The sequence below is a fragment of the Coloeus monedula genome (assembly GCF_965178545.1).
Source record: "Coloeus monedula genome assembly, chromosome: 33".
In the NCBI taxonomy this organism is placed as follows: domain Eukaryota; kingdom Metazoa; phylum Chordata; class Aves; order Passeriformes; family Corvidae; genus Coloeus; species Coloeus monedula.
In genome coordinates, this window is record NC_138813.1 from 2783303 (window position 1) to 2806074 (window position 22772).

The 22772-nt window shown below is 49.5% G+C and overlaps 1 protein-coding gene across 2 annotated transcripts in view; it reads left to right on the forward strand.

The window, feature by feature from the left end:
- Positions 1–22772, forward strand: part of RELB (RELB proto-oncogene, NF-kB subunit) — a 34789-nt gene that overhangs the window by 7213 nt on the left and 4804 nt on the right. The window contains exons 4-8 of one of the 2 annotated variants that reach the window (XM_082299623.1): positions 6358–6449; positions 9592–9723; positions 15223–15327; positions 18397–18612; positions 20665–20733. In XM_082299623.1, the coding sequence (XP_082155749.1) occupies positions 6358–6449; positions 9592–9723; positions 15223–15327; positions 18397–18612; positions 20665–20733 (614 nt within the window). The remainder of the gene's footprint in view (positions 1–6357; positions 6450–9591; positions 9724–15222; positions 15328–18396; positions 18613–20664; positions 20734–22772) is intronic. The other variant, XM_082299624.1, reaches the window with a different exon arrangement.

A 22772-nucleotide genomic window follows, 5' to 3' on the forward strand; every position in this document is an offset into this window, starting at 1 on the left:
TCCTGGGAATTTTCCCGGTTCTGGGGGGGTTTGTGGGGTGTTTTTGGGGTTTTGGGGCGTTTTTGGGGCTCTGCCGGGGGCTCCTCGAGCTCCAGATCAATCCCGAGCTCAGGAAAATTCCGGGAATATCCCTTGGATCCGGTCCCGGTGGGATTCCAGGGAATTTTCCAGGAATTTTCCCGTTTTTGTGTCTTTTTCGCGGCGTTTTTGAGGCTTTTTTGGGGTTTTGGGGCGTTTTTGGGGCTGTACCGGGGGCTCCTCGAGCTCCAGATCAATCCCGAGCTCAGGAAAAATCTGGGAATATCCCTTGGATCCGGTCCCGGTGGAATTTCTGGGAATTTTCCAGGAATTTCCAGGAATTTTCCCATTTCTGTGTCTTTTTCGCGGCGTTTTTGAGGGTTTTTTGGGGGGTTTTGGGGCGTTTTTGGGGCTCTGCCGGGTGCTGCTCAAGCCCCACGCCAACCCCCGGCACAGGTGGGAGCCGGGAAAACCTCGGGAAAAGCCAAAAAAAACGGGAATTCCGCGCCATTTCCTGGGAATTCTCACGGTTCTGGGGGGGTTTGTGGGGTGTTTTTGGGGTTTTGGGGCGGTTTTGGGGCTCTGCCGGGGGCTCCTCGAGCTCCAGATCAATCCCGAGCTGAGGAAAAATCTGGGAATATCCCTTGGATCCGGTCCCGTTGGAATTTCTGAGAATTTTCTGGGAATTTCCAGGAATTTTCCCATTTCTGTGTTTTTTTCGCGGCGTTTTTGAGGCTTTTTTGGGGGGTTTTGGGGCGTTTTTGGGGCTCTGCCGGGGGCTCCTCGAGCTCCAGATCAATCCCGAGCTCAGGAAAAATCTGGGAATATCCCTTGGATCCGGTCCCGGTGGGATTCCATGGAATTTTCTAGGGATTTTCCAGGAATTTTCCCATTTCTGTGGTTTTTTCGCGGCGTTTTTGAGGCTTTTTTGGGGGGTTTTGGGGTGTTTTTGGGGCTCTGCCGGGTGCTGCTCAAGCCCCACGCCAACCCCCGGCACAGGTGGGAGCCGGGAAAACCTCGGGAAAAGCCAAAAAAAACGGGAATTCCGCGCCATTTCCTGGGAATTTTCACGGTTCTGGGTCTTTTTCGCGGCGTTTTTGAGGCTTTTTTGGGGGGTTTTGGGGCGTTTTTGGGGCTCTGCCGGGTGCTGCTCAAGCCCCACGCCAACCCCCGGCACAGGTGGGAGCCGGGAAAACCTCGGGAAAAGCCAAAAAAAACGGGAATTCTGCGCCATTTCCTGGGAATTTTCCCGGTTCTGGGGGGGTTTGTGGGGTGTTTTTGGGGTTTTGGGGCGTTTTTGGGGCTCTGCCGGGGGCTCCTCGAGCTCCAGACCAATCCCGAGCTCAGGAAAAATCTGGGAATATCCCTTGGATCCGGTCCCGTTGGAATTTCTGGGAATTTTCCAGGGATTTTCCAGGAATTTTCCCGTTTTTGGGTCTTTTTCGCGGCGTTTTTGAGGCTTTTTTGGGGTTTTGCGGCATTTTTGGGGCTGTACCGGGGGCTCCTCGAGCTCCAGACCAATCCCAAACTGAGGAAAAATCTGGGAATATCCCTTGGATCCGGTCCCGGTGGAATTTCTGAGAATTTTCCAGGAATTTCCAGGAATTTTCCCATTTCTGTGGTTTTTTCGCGGCGTTTTTGAGGCTTTTTTTGGGGGGTTTTGGGGCGGTTTTGGGGCTCTGCCGGGGGCTCCTCGAGCTCCAGACCAATCCCAAACTGAGGAAAAATCTGGGAATATCCCTTGGATCCGGTCCCGGTGGGATTCCATGGAATTTTCCAGGGATTTTCCAGGAATTTTCCCATTTCTGTGGGTTTTTTTGTGGCGTTTTTGAGGCTTTTTTGGGGGTTTTGGGGCGTTTTTGGGGCTCTGCCGGGTGCTGCTCAAGCCTCACGCCAACCCCCGGCACAGGTGGGAGCCGGGAAAACCTCGGGAAAAGCCAAAAAAAACGGGAATTCCGCGCCATTTCCTGGGAATTTTCCCGGGTTTGGGTCTTTTTCGCGGCGTTTTTGAGGGTTTTTTGGGGGGTTTTGGGGCTCTGCCGGGGGCTCCTCGAGCTCCAGACCAATCCCGAGCTGAGGAAAATTCCGGGAATATCCCTTGGATCCCGTCCCGTTGGAATTCCATGGAATTTTCCAGGAATTTTCCCATTTCTGTGTTTTTTTCGCGGCGTTTTTGAGGCTTTTTTGGGGGGTTTTGGGGCGGTTTTGGGGCTCTGCCGGGGGCTCCTCGAGCTCCAGACCAATCCCGAGCTGAGGAAAAATCTGGGAATATCCCTTGGATCCGGTCCCGTTGGAATTTCTGGGAATTTTCCAGGGATTTTCCAGGAATTTTCCCGTTTTTGGGTCTTTTTCGCGGCGTTTTTGAGGCTTTTTTGGGGGGTTTTGGGGCTCTGCCGGGGGCTCCTCGAGCTCCAGACCAATCCCAAACTGAGGAAAAATCTGGGAATATCCCTTGGATCCGGTTCCGTTGGAATTTCTGGGAATTTTCCAGGGATTTTCCAGGAATTTTCCCATTTCTGTGGTTTTTTCGCGGCGTTTTTGAGGCTTTTTTTGGGGGGTTTTGGGGCGTTTTTGGGGCTCTGCCGGGTGCTGCTCAAGCCCCACGCCAACCCCCGGCACAGGTGGGAGCCGGGAAAACCTCGGGAAAAGCCAAAAAAAACGGGAATTCCGCGCCATTTCCTGGGAATTTTCCCGGTTTTGGGTCTTTTTCGCGGCGTTTTTGAGGCTTTTTTGGGGGGTTTTGGGGCTGTACCGGGGGCTCCTCGAGCTCCAGATCAATCCCGAGCTGAGGAAAAATCTGGGAATATCCCTTGGATCCCGTCCCGTTGGAATTTCTGGGAATTTTCCAGGAATTTCCAGGAATTTTCCCATTTCTGTGTCTTTTTCGTGGCGTTTTTGAGGCTTTTTTGGGGGGTTTTGGGGCGTTTTTGGGGCTCTGCCGGGTGCTGCTCAAGCCCCACGCCAACCCCCGGCACAGGTGGGAGCCGGGAAAACCTCGGGAAAAGCCAAAAAAAACGGGAATTCCGCGCCATTTCCTGGGAATTTTCACGGTTTTGGGGTCTTTTTCGCGGCGTTTTTGAGGCTTTTTTGGGGGGTTTTGGGGCTCTGCTGGGGGCTCCTCGAGCTCCAGACCAATCCCAAGCTCAGGAAAATTCCGGGAATATCCCTTGGATCCGGTTCCGTTGGAATTTCTGGGAATTTTCCAGGGATTTTCCAGGAATTTTCCCATTTCTGTGGTTTTTTCACGGCATTTTTGAGGCTTTTTTGGGGGGTTTTGGGGCTGTACCGGGGGCTCCTCGAGCTCCAGATCAATCCTGAGCTGAGGAAAAATCTGGGAATATCCCTTGGATCCGGTCCCGGTGGGATTTCAGGGAATTTTCTGGGAATTTTCCAGGAATTTTCCCATTTCTGTGGTTTTTTCGTGGCGTTTTTGAGGCTTTTTTTTGGGGGTTTTGGGGCGTTTTTGGGGCTCTGCCGGGTGCTGCTCAAGCCCCACGCCAACCCCCGGCACAGGTGGGAGCCGGGAAAACCTCGGGAAAAGCCAAAAAAAACCGGAATTCCGCGCCATTTCCTGGGAATTTTCCCGGTTCTGGGTCTTTTTCGCGGCGTTTTTGAGGGTTTTTTGGGGGGTTTTGGGGCTCTGCCGGGGGCTCCTCGAGCTCCAGACCAATCCCGAGCTGAGGAAAAATCTGGGAATATCCCTTGGATCCGGTCCCGGTGGGATTCCAGGGAATTTTCTGGGAATTTTCCAGGAATTTTCCCGTTTCTGTGTTTTTTTCGCGGCGTTTTTGAGGCTTTTTTGGGGTTTTGCGGCATTTTTGGGGCTCTGCCGGGGGCTCCTCGAGCTCCAGACCAATCCCAAACTGAGGAAAAATCTGGGAATATCCCTTGGATCCCGTCCCGTTGGAATTCCATGGAATTTTCCAGGGATTTTCCAGGAATTTTCCCATTTCTGTGTTTTTTTCACGGCATTTTTGAGGCTTTTTTTGGGGGGTTTTGGGGCGTTTTTGGGGCTCTGCCGGGTGCTGCTCAAGCCCCACGCCAACCCCCGGCACAGGTGGGAGCCGGGAAAACCTCGGGAAAAGCCAAAAAAAACGGGAATTCCGCGCCATTTCCTGGGAATTTTCCCGGTTTTGGGTCTTTTTCGCGGCGTTTTTGAGGCTTTTTGGGCGTTTTTGGGGCTGTACCGGGGGCTCCTCGAGCTCCAGATCAATCCCGAGCTGAGGAAAAATCTGGGAATATCCCTTGGATCCGGTCCCGGTGGAATTTCTGAGAATTTTCCAGGAATTTTCCCGTTTCTGTGTCTTTTTCATGGCGTTTTTGAGGCTTTTTTGGGGGGTTTTGGGGCGTTTTTGGGGCTCTGCCGGGGGCTCCTCGAGCTCCAGACCAATCCCAAACTGAGGAAAAATCTGGGAATATCCCTTGGATCCGGTCCCGGTGGAATTTCTGAGAATTTTCCAGGAATTTCCAGGAATTTTCCCATTTCTGTGTTTTTTTCGCGGCGTTTTTGAGGCTTTTTTGGGGGGTTTTGGGGCGTTTTTGGGGCTCTGCCGGGGGCTCCTCGAGCTCCAGACCAATCCCAAACTGAGGAAAAATCTGGGAATATCCCTTGGATCCGGTCCCGGTGGAATTTCTGAGAATTTTCCAGGAATTTCCAGGAATTTTCCCGTTTCTGTGTCTTTTTCGCGGCGTTTTTGAGGCTTTTTTTGGGGGGTTTTGGGGCGTTTTTGGGGCTGTACCGGGGGCTCCTCGAGCTCCAGACCAATCCCGAGCTGAGGAAAAGTCTGGGAATATCCCTTGGATCCGGTCCCGTTGGAATTCCATGGAATTTTCCAGGAATTTTCCAGGAATTTTCCCATTTCTGTGTCTTTTTCGTGGCGTTTTTGAGGCTTTTTTTGGGGGGGTTTTGGGGCGTTTTTGGGGCTGTACCGGGGGCTCCTCGAGCTCCAGACCAATCCCGAGCTGAGGAAAAATCTGGGAATATCCCTTGGATCCGGTCCCGGTGGAATTTCTGAGAATTTTCTGGGAATTTCCAGGAATTTTCCCGTTTCTGTGTTTTTTTCGCGGCGTTTTTGAGGCTTTTTTGGGGGGTTTTGGGGCGGTTTTGGGGCTCTGCCGGGGGCTCCTCGAGCTCCAGACCAATCCCAAGCTCAGGAAAAATCTGGGAATATCCCTTGGATCCGGTCCCGTTGGAATTCCATGGAATTTTCCTGCCTTTTTTCCCATTCCCAGCATTTTTGGGCCATTTTGGAGGTGTTTTCGCGGCGTTTTTGGGGCTCCTCAGGCCCCAAACCCCTCCCAAAAAGAGGAAAAACCCCAGGAATCGCCCAAAGTTGGAATTTTGGGAATTCCCGGGATTCATCCCATTTTTGGGGCGTTTTCTGAGCTGCTTTTGGCATTTTCGGGCCTTTTTTTGATTTTTTGGGGCTGGTTTTGGGTGTTATTTTGATTTTTTGGGCCGTTTTTTGGTGGTTTTTTGCTTTTTTTGGTGTTTCTTTGACTTTTTTTGGGTCTTTTTTAACGTTTTTGGTGATTTTTGGAGTATTTTACGGGTTTTTTTTTTAGTCTTTTAGGTGTTTTTTTGATATTTTCAGCATTTTTTGGTGTGTTTTGATGGTTTCTTGTTTTTTGCTCTTTTTGGTGGGTTTTTGCTCTTTTTGGGGGGTTTTGATCTTTTCAGGGCGTTTTGTGGTGGCTTTTTGATCTTTTTCGTGGTTTCTGGGGCATTTTATGGTGTTTTTTTATCTTTGTTGTGGCTCTTTGGGGTGGTTTTTGCGTTTTTTTTGATCTTTTTGGGTTTTTTTTGACTTTTGGGGGTTTTTTTTAACCTTTTTGCAGATTTTTTTATGGTTTTTGGGGATTTTTAATCTTTCTGGTGGGGGTTTTTTTTTTGGTTTTTTTAACATTTTTGGCTTTTTTTCGGGGGTTTTTTGATCTTTTTGGTGTTTTTGTATCTTTTGGGGGTTTTTTAACCTTTTTGGTGGTTTTTTGACAGTTTTTGGTGGGTTTTTTTTAATATTTTGGGTGGGGTTTTGGCTTTTTTGGGTGTTTTGCGATCCTTTTGGTGGCTTTCAGGTGGTTTTTTGGGGCTTTTTAACCTTTTTGGCGGTTTTGGGGTGGTTTTGGGGTGGTTTTTTTGATTTTTTTGGCTTTTTTTGGCTTTTCCGAGGGCTTTTGGGGGCTTTTTGGTGGTTTTTTAACCTTTTCAGGGGCTTTTAGGTGGGTTTTTTGGGGTTCTTTTGATCTCCTGGGTGGTTTTTGGGGCGTTTTTTGGGCGTTTTCGGGCAGGGGAGTTTGGGAAGCAGCAGGAAAATTTGGGAATGTTGGGATTCCCGGCAGTTTCAGCAACCTGGGCATTCAGTGTGTGAAGAAGAAGGAGATCGAGGCCGCCATCGAGAAGAAGCTGCAGCTCGGGATCGACCCCTTCAAAGGTGAGGATTGGCCCCTTTTCCCTGGATTTCCCCGGATTTCCCCGGATTTCCCCGGATTTCCCGGGATTTCCCTCTTTGTTCCGTTTTTTCCTGGTTTTTCCTGGTTTTTTCCTGTTTTTTTCCTGATTTTTCCTGGTATTTTCCTGATTTTTCCTGTTTTTTTCCTGTTTTTTTCCTGTTTTTTTCCTGTTTATTTCCTGATTTTTCCTGGTTTATTTCCTGATTTTTCCTGGCTTTTTCCTGTTTTTTTCCTGTTTTTTTCCTGATTTTTCCTGGTTTTTTCCTGTTTTTTCCTGATTTTTCCTGTTTTTTTCCTGTTTTTTTCCTGATTTTTCCTGATTTTTTCCTGGTTTTTTCCTGATTTTTTCCTGATTTTTCCTGGTTTTTTCCTGATTTTTTCTGTTTTATTCCTGGTTTTTTCCTGGTTTTTTCCTGATTTTTTCCTGATTTTTCCTGTTTTTTTCCTGTTTTTTTCCTGTTTTTTTCCTGATTTTTTCCTGATTTTTTCCTGATTTTTTCTGTTTTATTCCTGGTTTTTTCTGTTTTTTTCCTGTTTTTTTCCTGGTTTTTTTCCTGATTTTTTCCTGATTTTTTCCTGTTTTTTTCCTGATTTTTTTCTGTTTTATTCCTGGTTTTTTTCCTGATTTTTCCTGTTTTTTTCCTGATTTTTTCCTGATTTTTTCTGTTTTACTCCTGTTTTTTTCCTGATTTTTTCTGTTTTATTCCTGGTTTTTTCCTGATTTTTTCTGTTTTATTCCTGGTTTTTTCCTGATTTTTTCTGTTTTATTCCTGGTTTTTTCCTGGTTTTTTTTCCTGATTTTTTCCTGTTTTTTTCCTGGTTTTTTCCTGATTTTTTCCTGTTTTTTTCCTGATTTTTTCTGGTTTTTTCCTGGTTTTTTCCTGTTTTTTTCCTGATTTTTTTCCTGTTTTTTTTCCTGTTTTTTTCCTGATTTTTTCTATTTTTTTCCTGATTTTTTCTGTTTTATTCCTGTTTTTTTCCTGGTTTTTTTCCTGTTTTTTTCCTGGTTTATTTCCTGATTTTTCCTGATTTTCCCTGTTTTTTCCCTGGTTTATTCCTGGTTTTTTCCTGGCTTTTTTTCCTGTTTTTTTCCTGGTTTTTTCCTGTTTTTTTCCTGATTTTTTCCTGATTTTTCCTGGTTTTTTCCTGTTTTTTTTCCCTGTTTTTTTCCTGTTTTTTTCCTGATTTTTTCTGTTTTTTTCCTGATTTTTCCTGGTTTTTTCCTGGTTTTTTCCTGGTTTTTTTTCCTGGTTTTTTCCTGGTTTTTTTTCTCCTGTTTTTTTTCCTGATTTTTTTCTGTTTTATTCCTGGTTTTTTTCCTGTTTTTTTCCTGTTTATTTCCTGATTTTCCTGATTTTTTTTCCTGATTTTTCCTGTTTATTTCCTGATTTTTCCTGGTTTATTTCCTGATTTTTCCTGATTTTCTCTGTTTTTTCCCTGTTTTTCTCCTGATTTTTTTCCGTTTTTTTCCTGGTTTTTTTTCCTGGTTTTTTCCTGTTTTTTTTTCTCCTGTTTTTTTCCTGTTTTTTTCCCGATTTTCCCCTGGTTTTTCCCTGTTTTTTTCCTGTTTTTTTTCCTGGTTTTTTTCCTGGTTTTTTCCTGTTTTTTTCCCCTGATTTTCCCCTGATTTTCCCCTGATTTTCCCCTGATTTTTCCCTGATTTTTCCCTGGTTTTTTCCTGATTTTTTCCTGGTTTTTTTCCCTGTTTTTTTCCTGGTTTTTTTTCCTGTTTTTTCCCCGATTTTTCCTGATTTTCCCCTGTTTTTTTCCTGGTTTTTTTCCTGTTTTTCCTGGTTTTTTTTCCCAGTTTTTCCCATTTTTTCCCCTTTGGTTGTTCGGTTTTTTTCTTGTTTCTTTCCTGGTTTTCCCCTTCTTTCTCCTGGGTTTTTTTTCCTCCATTTTTAAGGGTTTTTTCCCCTTTTTCTTTTTCTTCTCCCCCCCCCCCCCTTTTTCCTCCCTTTTTCCTCCATTTTTTCCCCCTTTTTTCCCTTTTTCCCTCTTTTTCCCCCCCATTTTTAAGGGGTTTTTTCCCCCTTTTTTCCCCCTTCCCCCCCATTTTTCCCCCTTTCTCCCTCTTTTTCCCTCCGTTTTCCCCCCCTTTTTTCCCCTTTTTCCCCCCTTTTTATTTTTCCTTTTTTTTGTTTTTTCTGTTTCCTTCTTTCCCCCCCTTTTTCCCCCTTTTTCCCCCTTTTTCCCCCTTTTCCCCCCTTTTTCCCCCTTTTTCCCCCTCCCCACTTTTAAAGTTTTTCCCCTGGTTTTTTCCCCTCCTTTTTTCCCTGTATTTTCTCTCATTTTTTCCCCTGATTTCTCCTGGTTTTCCCTGGTTTTTTCTTTTCTCTTGCTTTTGTTCTGTTTTCTCTTGGGTTTTTTCCTCCCATTTTCCCCTGCATTTTTCCTTGGTTTTTTCCCCCATTTTTTTCCATGTTTTCCCTCTTTTTTCCCAGTTTTTCTCCATTTCCCCCCATTTTCCCCCCATTTCCCCACTTTCTTGGGGGTGTCTCTGCTCCCCTGACCCCCCCACTTTTCCCCCATTTCCCCCCCATTTTTCCCCATTTTTCCCCATTTTCCTCCCCATTTTCCCCGTTTTTCCCATTTCCCCCCCGTTTTTCCCATTTCCCCCCCATTTTTCCCATTTCCCCCCATTTCCCCCTTCCCCCCCCTTTTTTCCCGTTTTTCCCCCGTTTTTCCCGTTTTTCCCCCATTTTCCCCATTTCCCCCCCCGTTTTCCCCATTTTTCCCCGTTTTTCCCATTTTTCCCCATTTCCCTCCCCATTTTTTTCCCTTTTCCCCATTTTTCCCCGTTTTTCCCCCTTTCCCCCCATTTTCTCCCATTTTTCCCATTCCCCCCCATTTTTCCCCCCATTTTTCCCACTTTCCCTCCCGTTTTCCCCATTTTCCCTGTTTCCCCCCGTTTTCTCCCATTTTTCCCATTTTTCCTCATTTTCCCCATTTCCCTCCCCATTTTTTTCCCGTTTCCCCATTTTTTCCCCATTTTTCCCCTTTTCCCCCCATTTTTCCCCCATTTTTCCCATTTTCCCCCCTTTTCCCCCATTTCCCCCCCCCGTTTTCCCCATTTTTTCCCCCGTTTTTCCCATTTCCCCCCGTTTTCTCCCCGTTTTCCAGCGGGATCCCTGCGGAACCACCAGGAGGTCGATCTCAACGTGGTCCGGATTTGCTTCCAGGCCTCGTTCCGGGACCGCGCCGGGATCCCCCGGAGCCTCAGCCCGGTGCTGTCCCAGCCCATCTTCGACAAGAGTGAGTCCCAAAATATCCCCCAATTACCCCAAAAAAACACCCCAAAAACATCCTGAAAAGAGCCCCAAAATCGCCCCAAAAACATCCCCAAAGCACCCCAAAAACATCCTGAAAAGAGCCCCAAAATCGCCCCAAAAACATCCCCAAAGCACCCCAAAAACATCCTGAAAAGAGCCCCAAAATCGCCCCAAAAACATCCCCAAAGCACCCCAAAAACATCCTGAAAAGAGCCCCAAAATCGCCCCAAAAACATCCCCAAAGCACCCCAAAAACATCCTGAAAAGAGCCCCAAAATCGCCCCAAAAACATCCCCAAAGCACCCCAAAAACATCCTGAAAAGAGCCCCAAAATCGCCCCAAAAACATCCCCAAAGTACCCCAAAAACATCCTGAAAAGAGCCCCAAAATCGCCCCAAAAACATCCCCAAAGTACCCCAAAAACATCCTGAAAAGAGCCCCAAAAACATCCCCAAAGTATCCCAAAAGCATCCTGAAAAGAGCCCCAAAATCGCCCCAAAAACATCCCCAAAGCACCCCAAAAACATCCTGAAAAGAGCCCCAAAATCGCCCCAAAAACATCCCCAAAGCACCCCAAAAACATCCTGAAAAGAGCCCCAAAATCGCCCCAAAAACATCCCCAAAGTACCCCAAAAACATCCTGAAAAGAGCCCCAAAATCGCCCCAAAAACATCCCCAAAGTATCCCAAAAAATCCCAGAAATAGCCCAAAAAATCCCCAAAAACATCCCCAAAGTATCCCAAAAATATCCCAGAAATAGCCCAAAAAATCCCAAAAAATCCCCAAATCGCCCCAAAATCACCCCAAAAGTATCCCCAAAATATCCCCAAGAAGATCCCTAAATCACCCCAAAATCACTCCAAAAACATCCCAAAAATATCCCCAAGATCACCCCAAAATTACCCCAAAAATTACCCCAAAAATATCCCCAAAATATCCCGAAACCCACCCAAAATTATCCCGTAAACCACCCCAAAAAGTCCCAAAATCTCCCCAAATCACCCCGAAAACCAGCCCGAAAACCACCCCAAAAACATCCTAAAAAGATCCCCAAAATCGCCCCAAAACCACCCCAAAAATATCTCCAAAATATCCCCAAAAAGATCCCCAAATCACCCCAAAATCACCCCAAAAACATCCCAAAAGTAGCCCCAAAATATCCCAAAACCACCCCAAAATATCCCCAAATTTCCCCAAAAACCACCCCAAAAATATCCCTGAAATATCCCAAAATCACCCCAAAAACATCCCAAAACCCACCCCAAAAATATCCCCAAATCGCCCCAAAATCACCCCAAAAATATCCCAAAAAAATTTTGAGTAAAATTGGGAAAAAAAGATGAAAGAAATTAAAAAAAAAAAAATCCAAAAAAATCGGAAAAAAATCCCCAAAAATTTAAAAAAAATCCCCCAAAATCAGGAAAAAATCGGGGGAAAAAGCAAAAAAACCACAAAAAAATCGGAGAAAAAAAACTTTAAAATTTTTTTAAAAAAATTCCCCGAAATCCCCCCAAAAATCCCAAAAAATTCTGGAAAAAAATCTGATAAAATTTGGAGTAAAATGGGAAAAAAAGACGAAAAAATCAGAAAAAAAATCCCCGAAAAATTCGGAAACATTCTGGGGAAAAAAATCTGATAAATTTTGAGGTAAATTGGGAAAAAAAGACGAAAGAAATAAAAAAAAAATCAAAAAAAAAATGAAAAAAAATCCCCAAAAACCAAAAAAATCCCCAAAAATCAGAAAAAAATCGGGGGAAAAAGCGAAAAAAAACCCCGAAAAAAACTGATAAAAAACCCTTCAAACCTTTTTTTTCAAAACTTTACAAAAATTCCCTGAAATGACCCCAAAAATCCAGAAAAATTCTGGAAAAAAAAAATCCGATAAAATTTGGAGTAAAATTGGGAACAAAGATGGAAAAAATGGGAAAAAAATCCCCAAAAATTCTGGGAAAAAAAATCCGATAAAATTTGGGGTAAAATTGGGAAAAAAAGACGAAAAAAGTCAGAAAAAAATCCCCCAAAATCCCCAAAAAATTCTGGGGAAAGGATCCGATAAAATTTGGAGTAAAATTGGGAAAAAAAGATGAAAAAAATCCCCCAAAAATCCCAAAAAATCGGGAAAAAATCCCCCCAAAATTCTGAAACATTCTGGGGAAAAAAATCTGATAAATTTTGAGGTAAATTGGGAAAAAAAGACGAAAGAAATAAAAAAAAAATTCCAAAAAAATGAAAAAAAATCCGAAAAAATCCGAAAAAAATCGGGGGAAAAAGCAAAAAAACCACAAAAAAATCGGAGAAAAAAAACTTTAAAATTTTTTTAAAAAAATTCCCCGAAATCCCCCCAAAAATCCCAAAAAATTCTGGAAAAAAATCTGATAAAATTTGGAGTAAAATGGGAAAAAAAGACGAAAAAATCAGAAAAAAAATCCCCGAAAAATTCGGAAACATTCTGGGGAAAAAAATCTGATCAATTTTGAGGTAAATTGGGAAAAAAAGACGAAAGGAATAAAAAAAAAAATCCCAAAAAAATGAAAAAAAATCCCCAAAAACCAAAAAAAATCCCCAAAAATCAGAAAAAAATCGGGGGAAAAAGCGAAAAAAAACCCCGAAAAAACCTGATAAAAAAACCCTTCAAACCTTTTTTTCAAAACTTTACAAAAATTCCCTGAAATGACCCCAAAAATCCGGAAAAATTCTGGAAAAAAAAATCCGATAAAATTTGGAGTAAAATTGGGAACAAAGATGGAAAAAATGGGAAAAAAATCCCCAAAAATTCTGGAAAAAAAAATCCGATAAAATTTGGGGTAAAATTGGGAAAAAAAGACGAAAAAAGTCAGAAAAAAATCCCCCAAAATCCCCAAAAAATTCTGGGGAAAGGATCTGATAAAATTTGGAGTAAAATTGGGAAAAAAAGATGAAAAAAATCCCCCCAAAATCCCAAAAAATCGGGAAAAAATCCCCCCAAAATTCTGAAACATTCTGGGAAAAAAATCTGATCAATTTTGAGGTAAATTGGGAAAAAAAGATGAAAGGAAGCAAAAAAAAAATCAAAAAAAATGAAAAAAAATCCGAAAAAATCAGAAAAAAATTGGGGGAAAAAGCAAAAAAACCACAAAAGAATCGGAGAAAAAAAACTTAAAAATTTTTTTTAAAAATTCCCCGAAATCCCCCCAAAAATCCTGAAAAATTCTGGAAAAATATCTGATAAAATTTGGAGTAAAAATGGGAAAAAAAGACGAAAAAATCAGAAAAAAAATCCCCGAAAAATTCGGAAACATTCTGGGGAAAAAAATCTGATCAATTTTGAGGTAAATTGGGAAAAAAAGACGAAAGGAATAAAAAAAAAAATCCCAAAAAAATAAAAAAAAATCCCCAAAAACCAAAAAAAATCCCCAAAAATCAGAAAAAAATCGGGGGAAAAAGCGAAAAAAAACCCTGAAAAAACCTGATAAAAAACCCTTCAAACCTTTTTTTCAAAACTTTACAAAAATTCCCTGAAATGACCCCAAAAATCCGGAAAAATTCTGGAAAAAAAAATCCGATAAAATTTGGAGTAAAATTGGGAACAAAGATGGAAAAAATGGGAAAAAAATCCCCAAAAATTCTGGGAAAAAAAATCCGATAAAATTTGGGGTAAAATTGGGAAAAAAAGACGAAAAAAGTCAGAAAAAAATCCCCCAAAATCCCCAAAAAATTCTGGGGAAAGGATCTGATAAAATTTGGAGTAAAATTGGGAAAAAAAGATGAAAAAAATCCCCCCAAAATCCCAAAAAATCGGGAAAAAATCCCCCCAAAATTCTGAAACATTCTGGGAAAAAAATCTGATCAATTTTGAGGTAAATTGGGAAAAAAAGATGAAAGGAAGCAAAAAAAAAATCAAAAAAAATGAAAAAAAATCCGAAAAAATCAGAAAAAAATTGGGGGAAAAAGCAAAAAAACCACAAAAGAATCGGAGAAAAAAAACTTAAAAATTTTTTTTAAAAATTCCCCGAAATCCCCCCAAAAATCCCAAAAAATTCTGGAAAAAAATCTGATAAAATTTGGAGTAAAATGGGAAAAAAAGACGAAAAAATCAGAAAAAAAATCCCCGAAAAATTCGGAAACATTCTGGGGAAAAAAATCTGATCAATTTTGAGGTAAATTGGGAAAAAAAGACGAAAGGAATAAAAAAAAAAATCCCAAAAAAATGAAAAAAAATCCCCAAAAACCAAAAAAAATCCGAAAAAATCAGAAAAAAATCGGGGGAAAAAGCGAAAAAAAACCCTGAAAAAACCTGATAAAAGACCCTTCAAACCTTTTTTTTCAAAACTTTACAAAAATTCCCTGAAATGACCCCAAAAATCCGGAAAAATTCTGGAAAAAAAAATCCGATAAAATTTGGAGTAAAATTGGGAACAAAGATGGAAAAAATGGGAAAAAAATCCCCAAAAATTCTGGGAAAAAAAATCCGATAAAATTTGGGGTAAAATTGGGAAAAAAAGACGAAAAAAGTCAGAAAAAAATCCCCCCAAATCCCCAAAAAATTCTGGGGAAAGGATCCGATAAAATTTGGAGTAAAATTGGGAAAAAAAGATGAAAAAAATCCCAAAAAAATCCCAAAAAATCGGGAAAAAATCCCCCCAAAATTCTGAAACATTCTGGGAAAAAAATCTGATCAATTTTGAGGTAAATTGGGAAAAAAAGACGAAAGGAAGCAAAAAAAAAATCAAAAAAAATGAAAAAAAATCCGAAAAAATCAGAAAAAAATTGGGGGAAAAAGCAAAAAAACCACAAAAGAATCGGAGAAAAAAAACTTTAAAATTTTTTTAAAAAATTCCCCGAAATCCCCCCAAAAATCCCCAAAAATTCTGGAAAAAAATCTGATAAAATTTGGAGTAAAATGGGTAAAAAAGACGAAAAAATCAGAAAAAAAATCCCCGAAAAATTCGGAAACATTCTGGGGAAAAAAATCTGATAAATTTTGAGGTAAATTGGGAAAAAAAGACGAAAGGAATAAAAAAAAAAAATCCCAAAAAAATGAAAAAAAATCCCCAAAAATCCGAAAAAAATCGGGGGAAAAAGCAAAAAAACCACAAAAAAATCGGAGAAAAAAAACTTTAAAATTTTTTTTAAAAATTCCCCGAAATCCCCCCAAAAATCCCGAAAAATTCTGGAAAAAAATCTGATAAAATTTGGAGTAAAATGGGAAAAAAAGACGAAAAAATCAGAAAAAAAATCCCCGAAAAATTCGGAAACATTCTGGGAAAAAAATCTGATAAATTTTGAGGTAAATTGGGAAAAAAAGACGAAAGGAATCAAAAAAAAATCCCCAAAAAAATGAAAAAAAATCCCCAAAACCCAAAAAAAATCCGAAAAAATCAGAAAAAAATCGGGGGAAAAAGCGAAAAAAAACCTGATAAAAAAACCCTTCAAACCTTTTTTTCAAAATTTCACCAAAATTCCCCGAATTGGCCCCAAACCGGCGCCGCCGCTGCCCCCGCAGAGTCCACGAACACGTCGGAGCTGCGCATCTGCCGCATGAACAAAGAGAGCGGCCCCTGCACCGGCGGCGAGGAGCTCTACCTGCTCTGCGACAAGGTCCAGAAAGGTACCTGGGCACACCTGGGCACACCTGGGCACACCTGGGCACACCTGGGGGGCATTTGGGGACACCTGGGCACACCTGGGGAGCACCTGGGGGGCGCCTGGGCACACCTGGGGGGCATTTGGGGGGCATTTAGGCACACCTGGGCACACCTGGGCACACCTGGGGAGCACCTGGGGGGCACCTGGGCACACCTGAGGGGCATTTGGGCACACCTGGGCACACCTGGGCACACCTGGGCACACCTGGGGGGCATTTGGGGGGCATTTGGGCACACCTGGGGGGCACCTGGGCACACCTGGGCACACCTGGGCACACCTGGGGGGCGCCTGGGCACACCTGGGGGGCATTTGGGGGCATTTGGGGCACACCTGGGCACACCTGGGGACACCTGGGCACACCTGGGGAGCACCTGGGGGGCGCCTGGGCACACCTGGGGGGCACCTGGGCACACCTGGGCACACCTGGGGGGCATTTGGGGGGCATTTGGGCACACCTGGGCACACCTGGGCACACCTGGGGAGCACCTGGGCACACCTGGGGAGCACCTGGGGGGCACCTGGGGGGCATTTGGGGGCATTTGGGGGCATTTGGGGCACACCTGGGCACACCTGGGGGGCATTTGGGGGGCAATTGGGGACACCTGAGGCACACCTGGGCACACCTGGGGGGCAATTGGGGACACCTGAGGCACACCTGGGCACACCTGGGGGGCATTTGGGGACACCTGAGGCACACCTGGGCACACCTGGGGAGCACCTGGGGGGCACCTGGGCACACCTGGGGGGCATTTGGGCACACCTGGGCACACCTGGGGAGCACCTGGGGGGCACCTGGGCACACCTGGGGGGCATTTGGGGGCATTTGGGGCACACCTGGGCACACCTGGGGGGCATTTGGGGGCATTTGGGGCACACCTGGGCACACCTGGGGGGCATTTGGGGGGCAATTGGGGACACCTGAGGCACACCTGGGCACACCTGGGGGGCAATTGGGGACACCTGAGGCACACCTGGGCACACCTGGGGGGCATTTGGGGACACCTGAGGCACACCTGGGCACACCTGGGGAGCACCTGGGCACACCTGGGCACACCTGGGGAGCACCTGGGGGGCACCTGGGCACACCTGGGGGGCATTTGGGGGGCATTTGGGGACGTTTGGGGGCATTTGGGGACACCTGGGGGGCACCTGGGAGCACCTGGGGGCACCTGGGGGGCATTTGGGGACACCTGGGGGGCACCTGGGCACACCTGGGGGGCATTTGGGGGGCATTTGGGGACGTTTGGGGGCATTTGGGGACACCTGGGGGGCACCTGGGAGCACCTGGGGGCACCTGGGGGGCATTTGGGGACACCTGGGGGCACCTGGGAGCACCTGGGGGCACCTGGGGGGCACCTGGGAGCACCTGGGGAGCACCTGGGGGGCATTTGGGGGGCATTTGGGGACAGCGGGGGGGCATTTGGGGATACCTGGGGGGCATTTAGGGACACCTGGGCACACCTGGGGGGCATTTGGGGACACCTGCGGGCACCTGGGGGGCATTTGGGGACATTTGGGGGGCATTTGGGGGCACCTGGGCACACCTGGGGGCATTTAGGGACACGTGTGGGGCACCTGGGGGGCATTTAGGGACACCTGGGAGCACCTGGGGGCACCTGGGCGGCATTTAGGGACACCTGGGGGCACTTGGGGACACCTGGGAGCACCTGGAGGGCATTTGGGGGCATTTGGGGGGCATTTGGGGCACCTGGGCACACCTGGGGGCATTTAGGGACACCTGGGGGTCATTGGGGGCACCTGGGGGTCATTTGGGAGCACCTGGGCACACCTGGGCACACCTGGGGTCATTTAGGGGCACCTGGGGGTCATTGGGGGCACCTGGGCACACGTGGGCACACAGAGGACATCGCGGTGATTGATCCCAACCCCCCGTTCCCATTCCCAGAGGACATCGCGGTGATCGATCCCATATTCCCAGTTCCCAACCCCACATTCCCGATCCCATATCCCGATTCCCATTCCCACATTCCCGATCATTCCCGTTCCCATTCCCGTTCCCAGAGGACATGGCGGTGATTTTCCGGAAGGAATCCTGGGAGGCGCGCGCGGATTTATCCCATATCCCAACCCCACATTCCCGATCCCATATCCCATATCCCATTCCCCAATTCCCGATCATTCCCGGTCATTCCCGTTCCCAGAGGACATCGCGGTGATTTTCCGGAAGGAATCCTGGGAGGCGCGCGCGGATTTCTCCCAGTTCCCAACCCCACATTCCCACATTCCCGATCCCAATTCCCACATTCCCGATCCCAGTTCCCAGTTCCCAACCCCACATTCCCACATTCCCGATCCCAATTCCCACATTCCCGATCCCAGTTCCCAGTTCCCAACCCCACATTCCCGATCCCATATCCCATATCCCAATTCCCACATTCCCGATCCCATATCCCATATCCCAATCCCACATTCCCGATCCCATATCCCAACCCCACATTCCCGATCCCATATCCCATATCCCAATTCCCACATTCCCGTTCCCATTCCCGTTCCCAGAGGACATGGCGGTGATTTTCCGGAAGGAATCCTGGGAGGCGCGCGCGGATTTCTCCCAGTTCCCAACCCCACATTCCCACATTCCCGATCCCATATCCCATATCCCAATCCCACATTCCCGATCCCATATCCCAGTTCCCAACCCCACATTCCCGATGATTCCCGTTCCCAGAGGACATCGCGGTGATTTTCCGGAAGGAATCCTGGGAGGCGCGCGCGGATTCCTCCCAGTTCCCAACCCCACATTCCCGATCCCATATCCCATATCCCAATCCCACATTCCCAATCCCAGTTCCCAGTTCCCAACCCCACATTCCCGATCCCATATCCCAATTCCCACATTCCCGGTCATTCCCGTTCCCAGAGGACATCGCGGTGATTTTCCGGAAGGAATCCTGGGAGGCGCGCGCGGATTTCTCCCAGTTCCCAACCCCACATTCCCGATCCCATATCCCATATCCCAACCCCACATTCCCGATCATTCCCGGTCATTCCCGGTGATTCCCGTTCCCAGAGGACATCGCGGTGATTTTCCGGAAGGAGTCCTGGGAGGCGCGCGCGGATTTCTCGCAGGCCGACGTTCACCGGCAGGTGGCGATCGTGCTGCGCACGCCGCCCTACCGGCACCTGGAGCTGCGGGAGCCCGTGCAGGTGGAGGTGTTCCTGCAGCGCCTCACCGACAGCGTCCGCAGCGAGGGCTTCCGCTTCACCTACCTGCCCCGGGACACCGGTACCGGCACCGGGATAACCCCCGGGATAACCGGAATAACCCCCGGGATAACCGGGATAAACCCCGGGATAAGCACCGGGATAAGCCCCAGGATAAGCCCGGGGATAACCGGGATGAGCCCCGGGATAAGCCCGGGGATAACCGGGATAAACCCTGGGATAAGCATCGGGATGAGCACCGGGATAACGGGGATAAGCCCCGGGAATAACCGGGATAAACCCCGGGATAAGCACCGGATAATCACTGGGATAACCGGGATAAGCACCGGGATAAGCCCGGGGATAACCGGGATGAGCCCCGGGATAAGCACCGGGATGAGCACCGGGATAACGGGGATAAGCACCGGGAATAACCGGGATAAACCCCGGGATAAGCACCGGGGATAACCGGGATAAACCCCGGGATAAGCACCGGATAATCACTGGGATAACCGGGATAAGCACCGGGAATAACCGGGATAAACCCCGGGATAAGCACCGGATAATCACTGGGATAACCGGGATGAGCCCCGGGATAACCGGGATAAACCCCGGGATAAGCACCGGATAATCACTGGGATAACCGGGATAAGCCCCGGGATAACCGGGATAAGCCCCGGGATAACCGGGATGAGCACCGGAATAACTGCCGGGATAAACCCCGGGATAAGCACCGGATAATCACTGGGATAACCGGGATAAGCACCGGGAATAACCGGGATAAACCCCGGGATAAGCACCGGATAATCACTGGGATAACCGGGATGAGCCCCGGGATAACCGGGATAAACCCCGGGATAAGCACCGGATAATCACTGGGATAACCGGGATAAGCCCCGGGATAACCGGGATGAGCACCGGAATAACTGCCGGGATAAACCCCGGGATAAGCACCGGATAATCACTGGGATAACCGGGATGAGCCCCGGGAAAAAGCACCAGGATAACCGGGATAAGCACCGGGATAACCGGGATAAGTACCGGGATAAGCCCCAGGATAAGCCCCGGGAATAACCGGGATAAACCCCGGGATGAGCACCGGATAATCACTGGGATAACCGGGATGAGCCCCGGGATAACCGGGATAAACCCCGGGATAAGCACCGGATAATCACTGGGATAACCGGGATGAGCCCCAGGATAAGCACCGGGATAACCGGGATGAGCCCCGGGATAAGCACCGGGATGAGCCCCGGGATAACGGGGATAAGCCCCGGGAATAACCGGGATAAACCCTGGGATAAGCACCGGATAATCACTGGGATAACCGGGATGAGCCCCGGGATAACCGGGATAAACCCCGGGATAAGCACCGGATAATCACTGGGATAACCGGGATAAGCACCGGGAATAACCGGGATAAACCCCGGGATAAGCACCGGAATAACTGCCGGGATAAACCCCGGGATAAGCACCGGATAATCACTGGGATAACCGGGATAAGCACCGGGATAACCGGGATGAGCCCCAGGAAAAAGCACCAGGATAACCGGGATAAGCACCGGGATAAGCCCCAGGATAAGCACCGGGATAAACCCCGGGATAAGCCCGGGGATAACCGGGATGAGCCCCGGGATAAGCACCGGGGATAACCGGGATAAACCCCGGGATAAGCCCGGGGATAACCGGGATGAGCCCCAGGATAACCAGAATAACAGCATTAACGGGAATAACGGGAATAACCGGGAATACCGGGATACCGGGAATAATCGTGAATAACGGGGATAATCGTGAATAACGGCGATACCCGGAATAACCGGGATAACGGGAATATCAGGAATAACCGGAATATCAGGAATAACCGGGATAACACGAATAACGGGGAATAACGGGAATACCGAGAATAACCGGGAATACCGAGAATAACCGGGAATACGGGGAATAACCGAGAATACCGGGAATAACCGGGATGAGCCCTGGGATAACTGGGATACCGGGAATACCGGGAATAACTGGGAATAACCAGGAATAACCGGGATGAGCCCTGGGATAACTGGGATACTGGGAATACCGGGAATAACCGGGAATAACCGGGAATCCCGGGCTAACGGGCCCCGCTCTCCGTGTCCCGCAGACGCCTACGGGGTGAAGGTGAAGCGCAAGCGCGGAATGCCCGACGTGCTCGAGGAGCTCTCGGGGGCGGGTGAGACCCCCCGGGACCCCCGGAAACCCCCCCGGGACCCCCCGGGAATCCCCCGGGAACCCCCCGGGATTGGGGTGGGGGGCGGGGAATCCCCCGGGAACCCCCGGAACCCCCCCCGGGACCCCCGGGAATAATCCCCCGAAATCCCCCGGGACCCCCCGGAACCCTCCCGGGAACCCCCCTGGAACCCCCCAGGAACCCCCCGGGACCCTCCGGGAACCCCCCAAAACCCCCTGGATCCCCCCCAGGGACCCCCAGGAATCCCCCGGGAACCCCCCGGGATTGGGGTGGGGGGCGGGGAATCCCCCGGGAACCCCCGGAACCCCCCCCGGGACCCCCCCAAAACCCCCCTGGAACCCTCCCGGGACCCTCCGGGACCCCCCAAAACCCCCTGGAACCCCCCCAGGAACCCCCCGGGACCCTCTGGAACCCCCCGGAACCTCCCGGGACCCCCCAAAACCCCCTGGAACCCCCCGGGAACCCCCAAAACCCCCTGGAACCCCCCCGGGACCCCCGGAAACCCCCCCGGGACCCCCGGGAATCCCCCGGGAACCCCCCGGGATTGGGGTGGGGGGCGGGGAATCCCCCGGGAACCCCCGGAACCCCCCCCAAGACCCCCCGGCAATCCCCCGAAATCCCCCGGGACCCCCTGGAACCCTCCCGGGACCCCCCAAAACCCCCCGGAACCTCCCGGGACCCCCAAAACCCCCTGGAACCCCCCCGGGACCCTCCGGGACCCCCCAAAACCCCCTGGAACCCCCCGGGAACCCCCCGGGAACCCCCAAAACCCCCTGGAACCCCCCCGGGAATCCCCCGGGAACCCCCCGGGATTGGGGTGGGGGGCGGGGAATCCCCCGGGAACCCCCGGGACCCCCCGGGACCCCCCCCGGGACCCTCCGGGACCCCCCAAAACCCCCTGGAACCCCCCCAGGAACCGCCCGGGACCCCCCGGGACCCCCCCAGGAACCCCCCGGGACCCCCTGGAACCCCCCGGGAACCCCCAAAACCCCCTGGAACCCCCCCGGGAATCCCCCGGGAACCCCCCGGGATTGGGGTGGGGGGCGGGGAACCCCCCGGGAACCCCCGGAACCCCCCCCGGGACCCCCTGGAACCCTCCCGGGAACCCCCTAGGACCCCCCAAAACCCCCGGGAACCCCCCGGGAACCTCCGGGACCCCCCAAGACCCCCTGGAACCCCCCTCAGGAACCGCCCGGGACCCCCCGGGACCCCCCCTGGAACCCCCCGGGAACCCCCGGGAACCCCCAAAACCCCCTGGAACCCCCCCGGGAACCCCCAAAACCCCCTGGAGCCCCCCTCAGGAACCGCCCGGGACCCCCCGGGACCCCCCCAGGAACCCCCCGGGACCCCCTGGAAACCCCCCGGGAACCCCCCAAAACCCCCTGGAACCCCCTCAGGAACCGCCCGGGAACCCCCCGGGACCCCCCCAGGAACCCCCCGGGAACCCCCAGGACCCCCTGGAACCCCCCGGGAACCCCCAAAACCCCCTGGAACCCCCCCGGGACCCTCCGGGACCCCCCGAAACCCCCCGGGAACCCCCCGGGATTGGGGTGGGGGGCAGGGAATCCCCCGGGACCCCCCGGAACCCCCCCCGGGACCCCCTGGAACCCTCCGGGAACCCCCCAAAACCCCCTGCAACCCCCTCAGGAACCGCCCGGGAACCCCCCGGGACCCCCCCAGGAACCCCCCGGGACCCCCTGGAACCCCCCGGGAACCTCCCGGGACCCCCTGGAACCCCCCGGGAACCCCCAAAACCCCCTGGAACCGCCCCAGGAACCCCCCGGGAACCCCCCGGGATTGGGGTGGGGGGCGGGGAACCCCCCGGGAACCCCCGGAACCCCCCCCGGGACCCCCTGGAACCCTCCCGGGAACCCCCCAGGACCCCCCAAAACCCCCGGGAACCCCCCGGGAACCTCCGGGACCCCCCAAGACCCCCTGGAACCCCCCTCAGGAACCGCCCGGGACCCCCCGGGACCCCCCCAGGAACCCCCCGGGACCCCCTGGAACCCCCCTGGAACCCC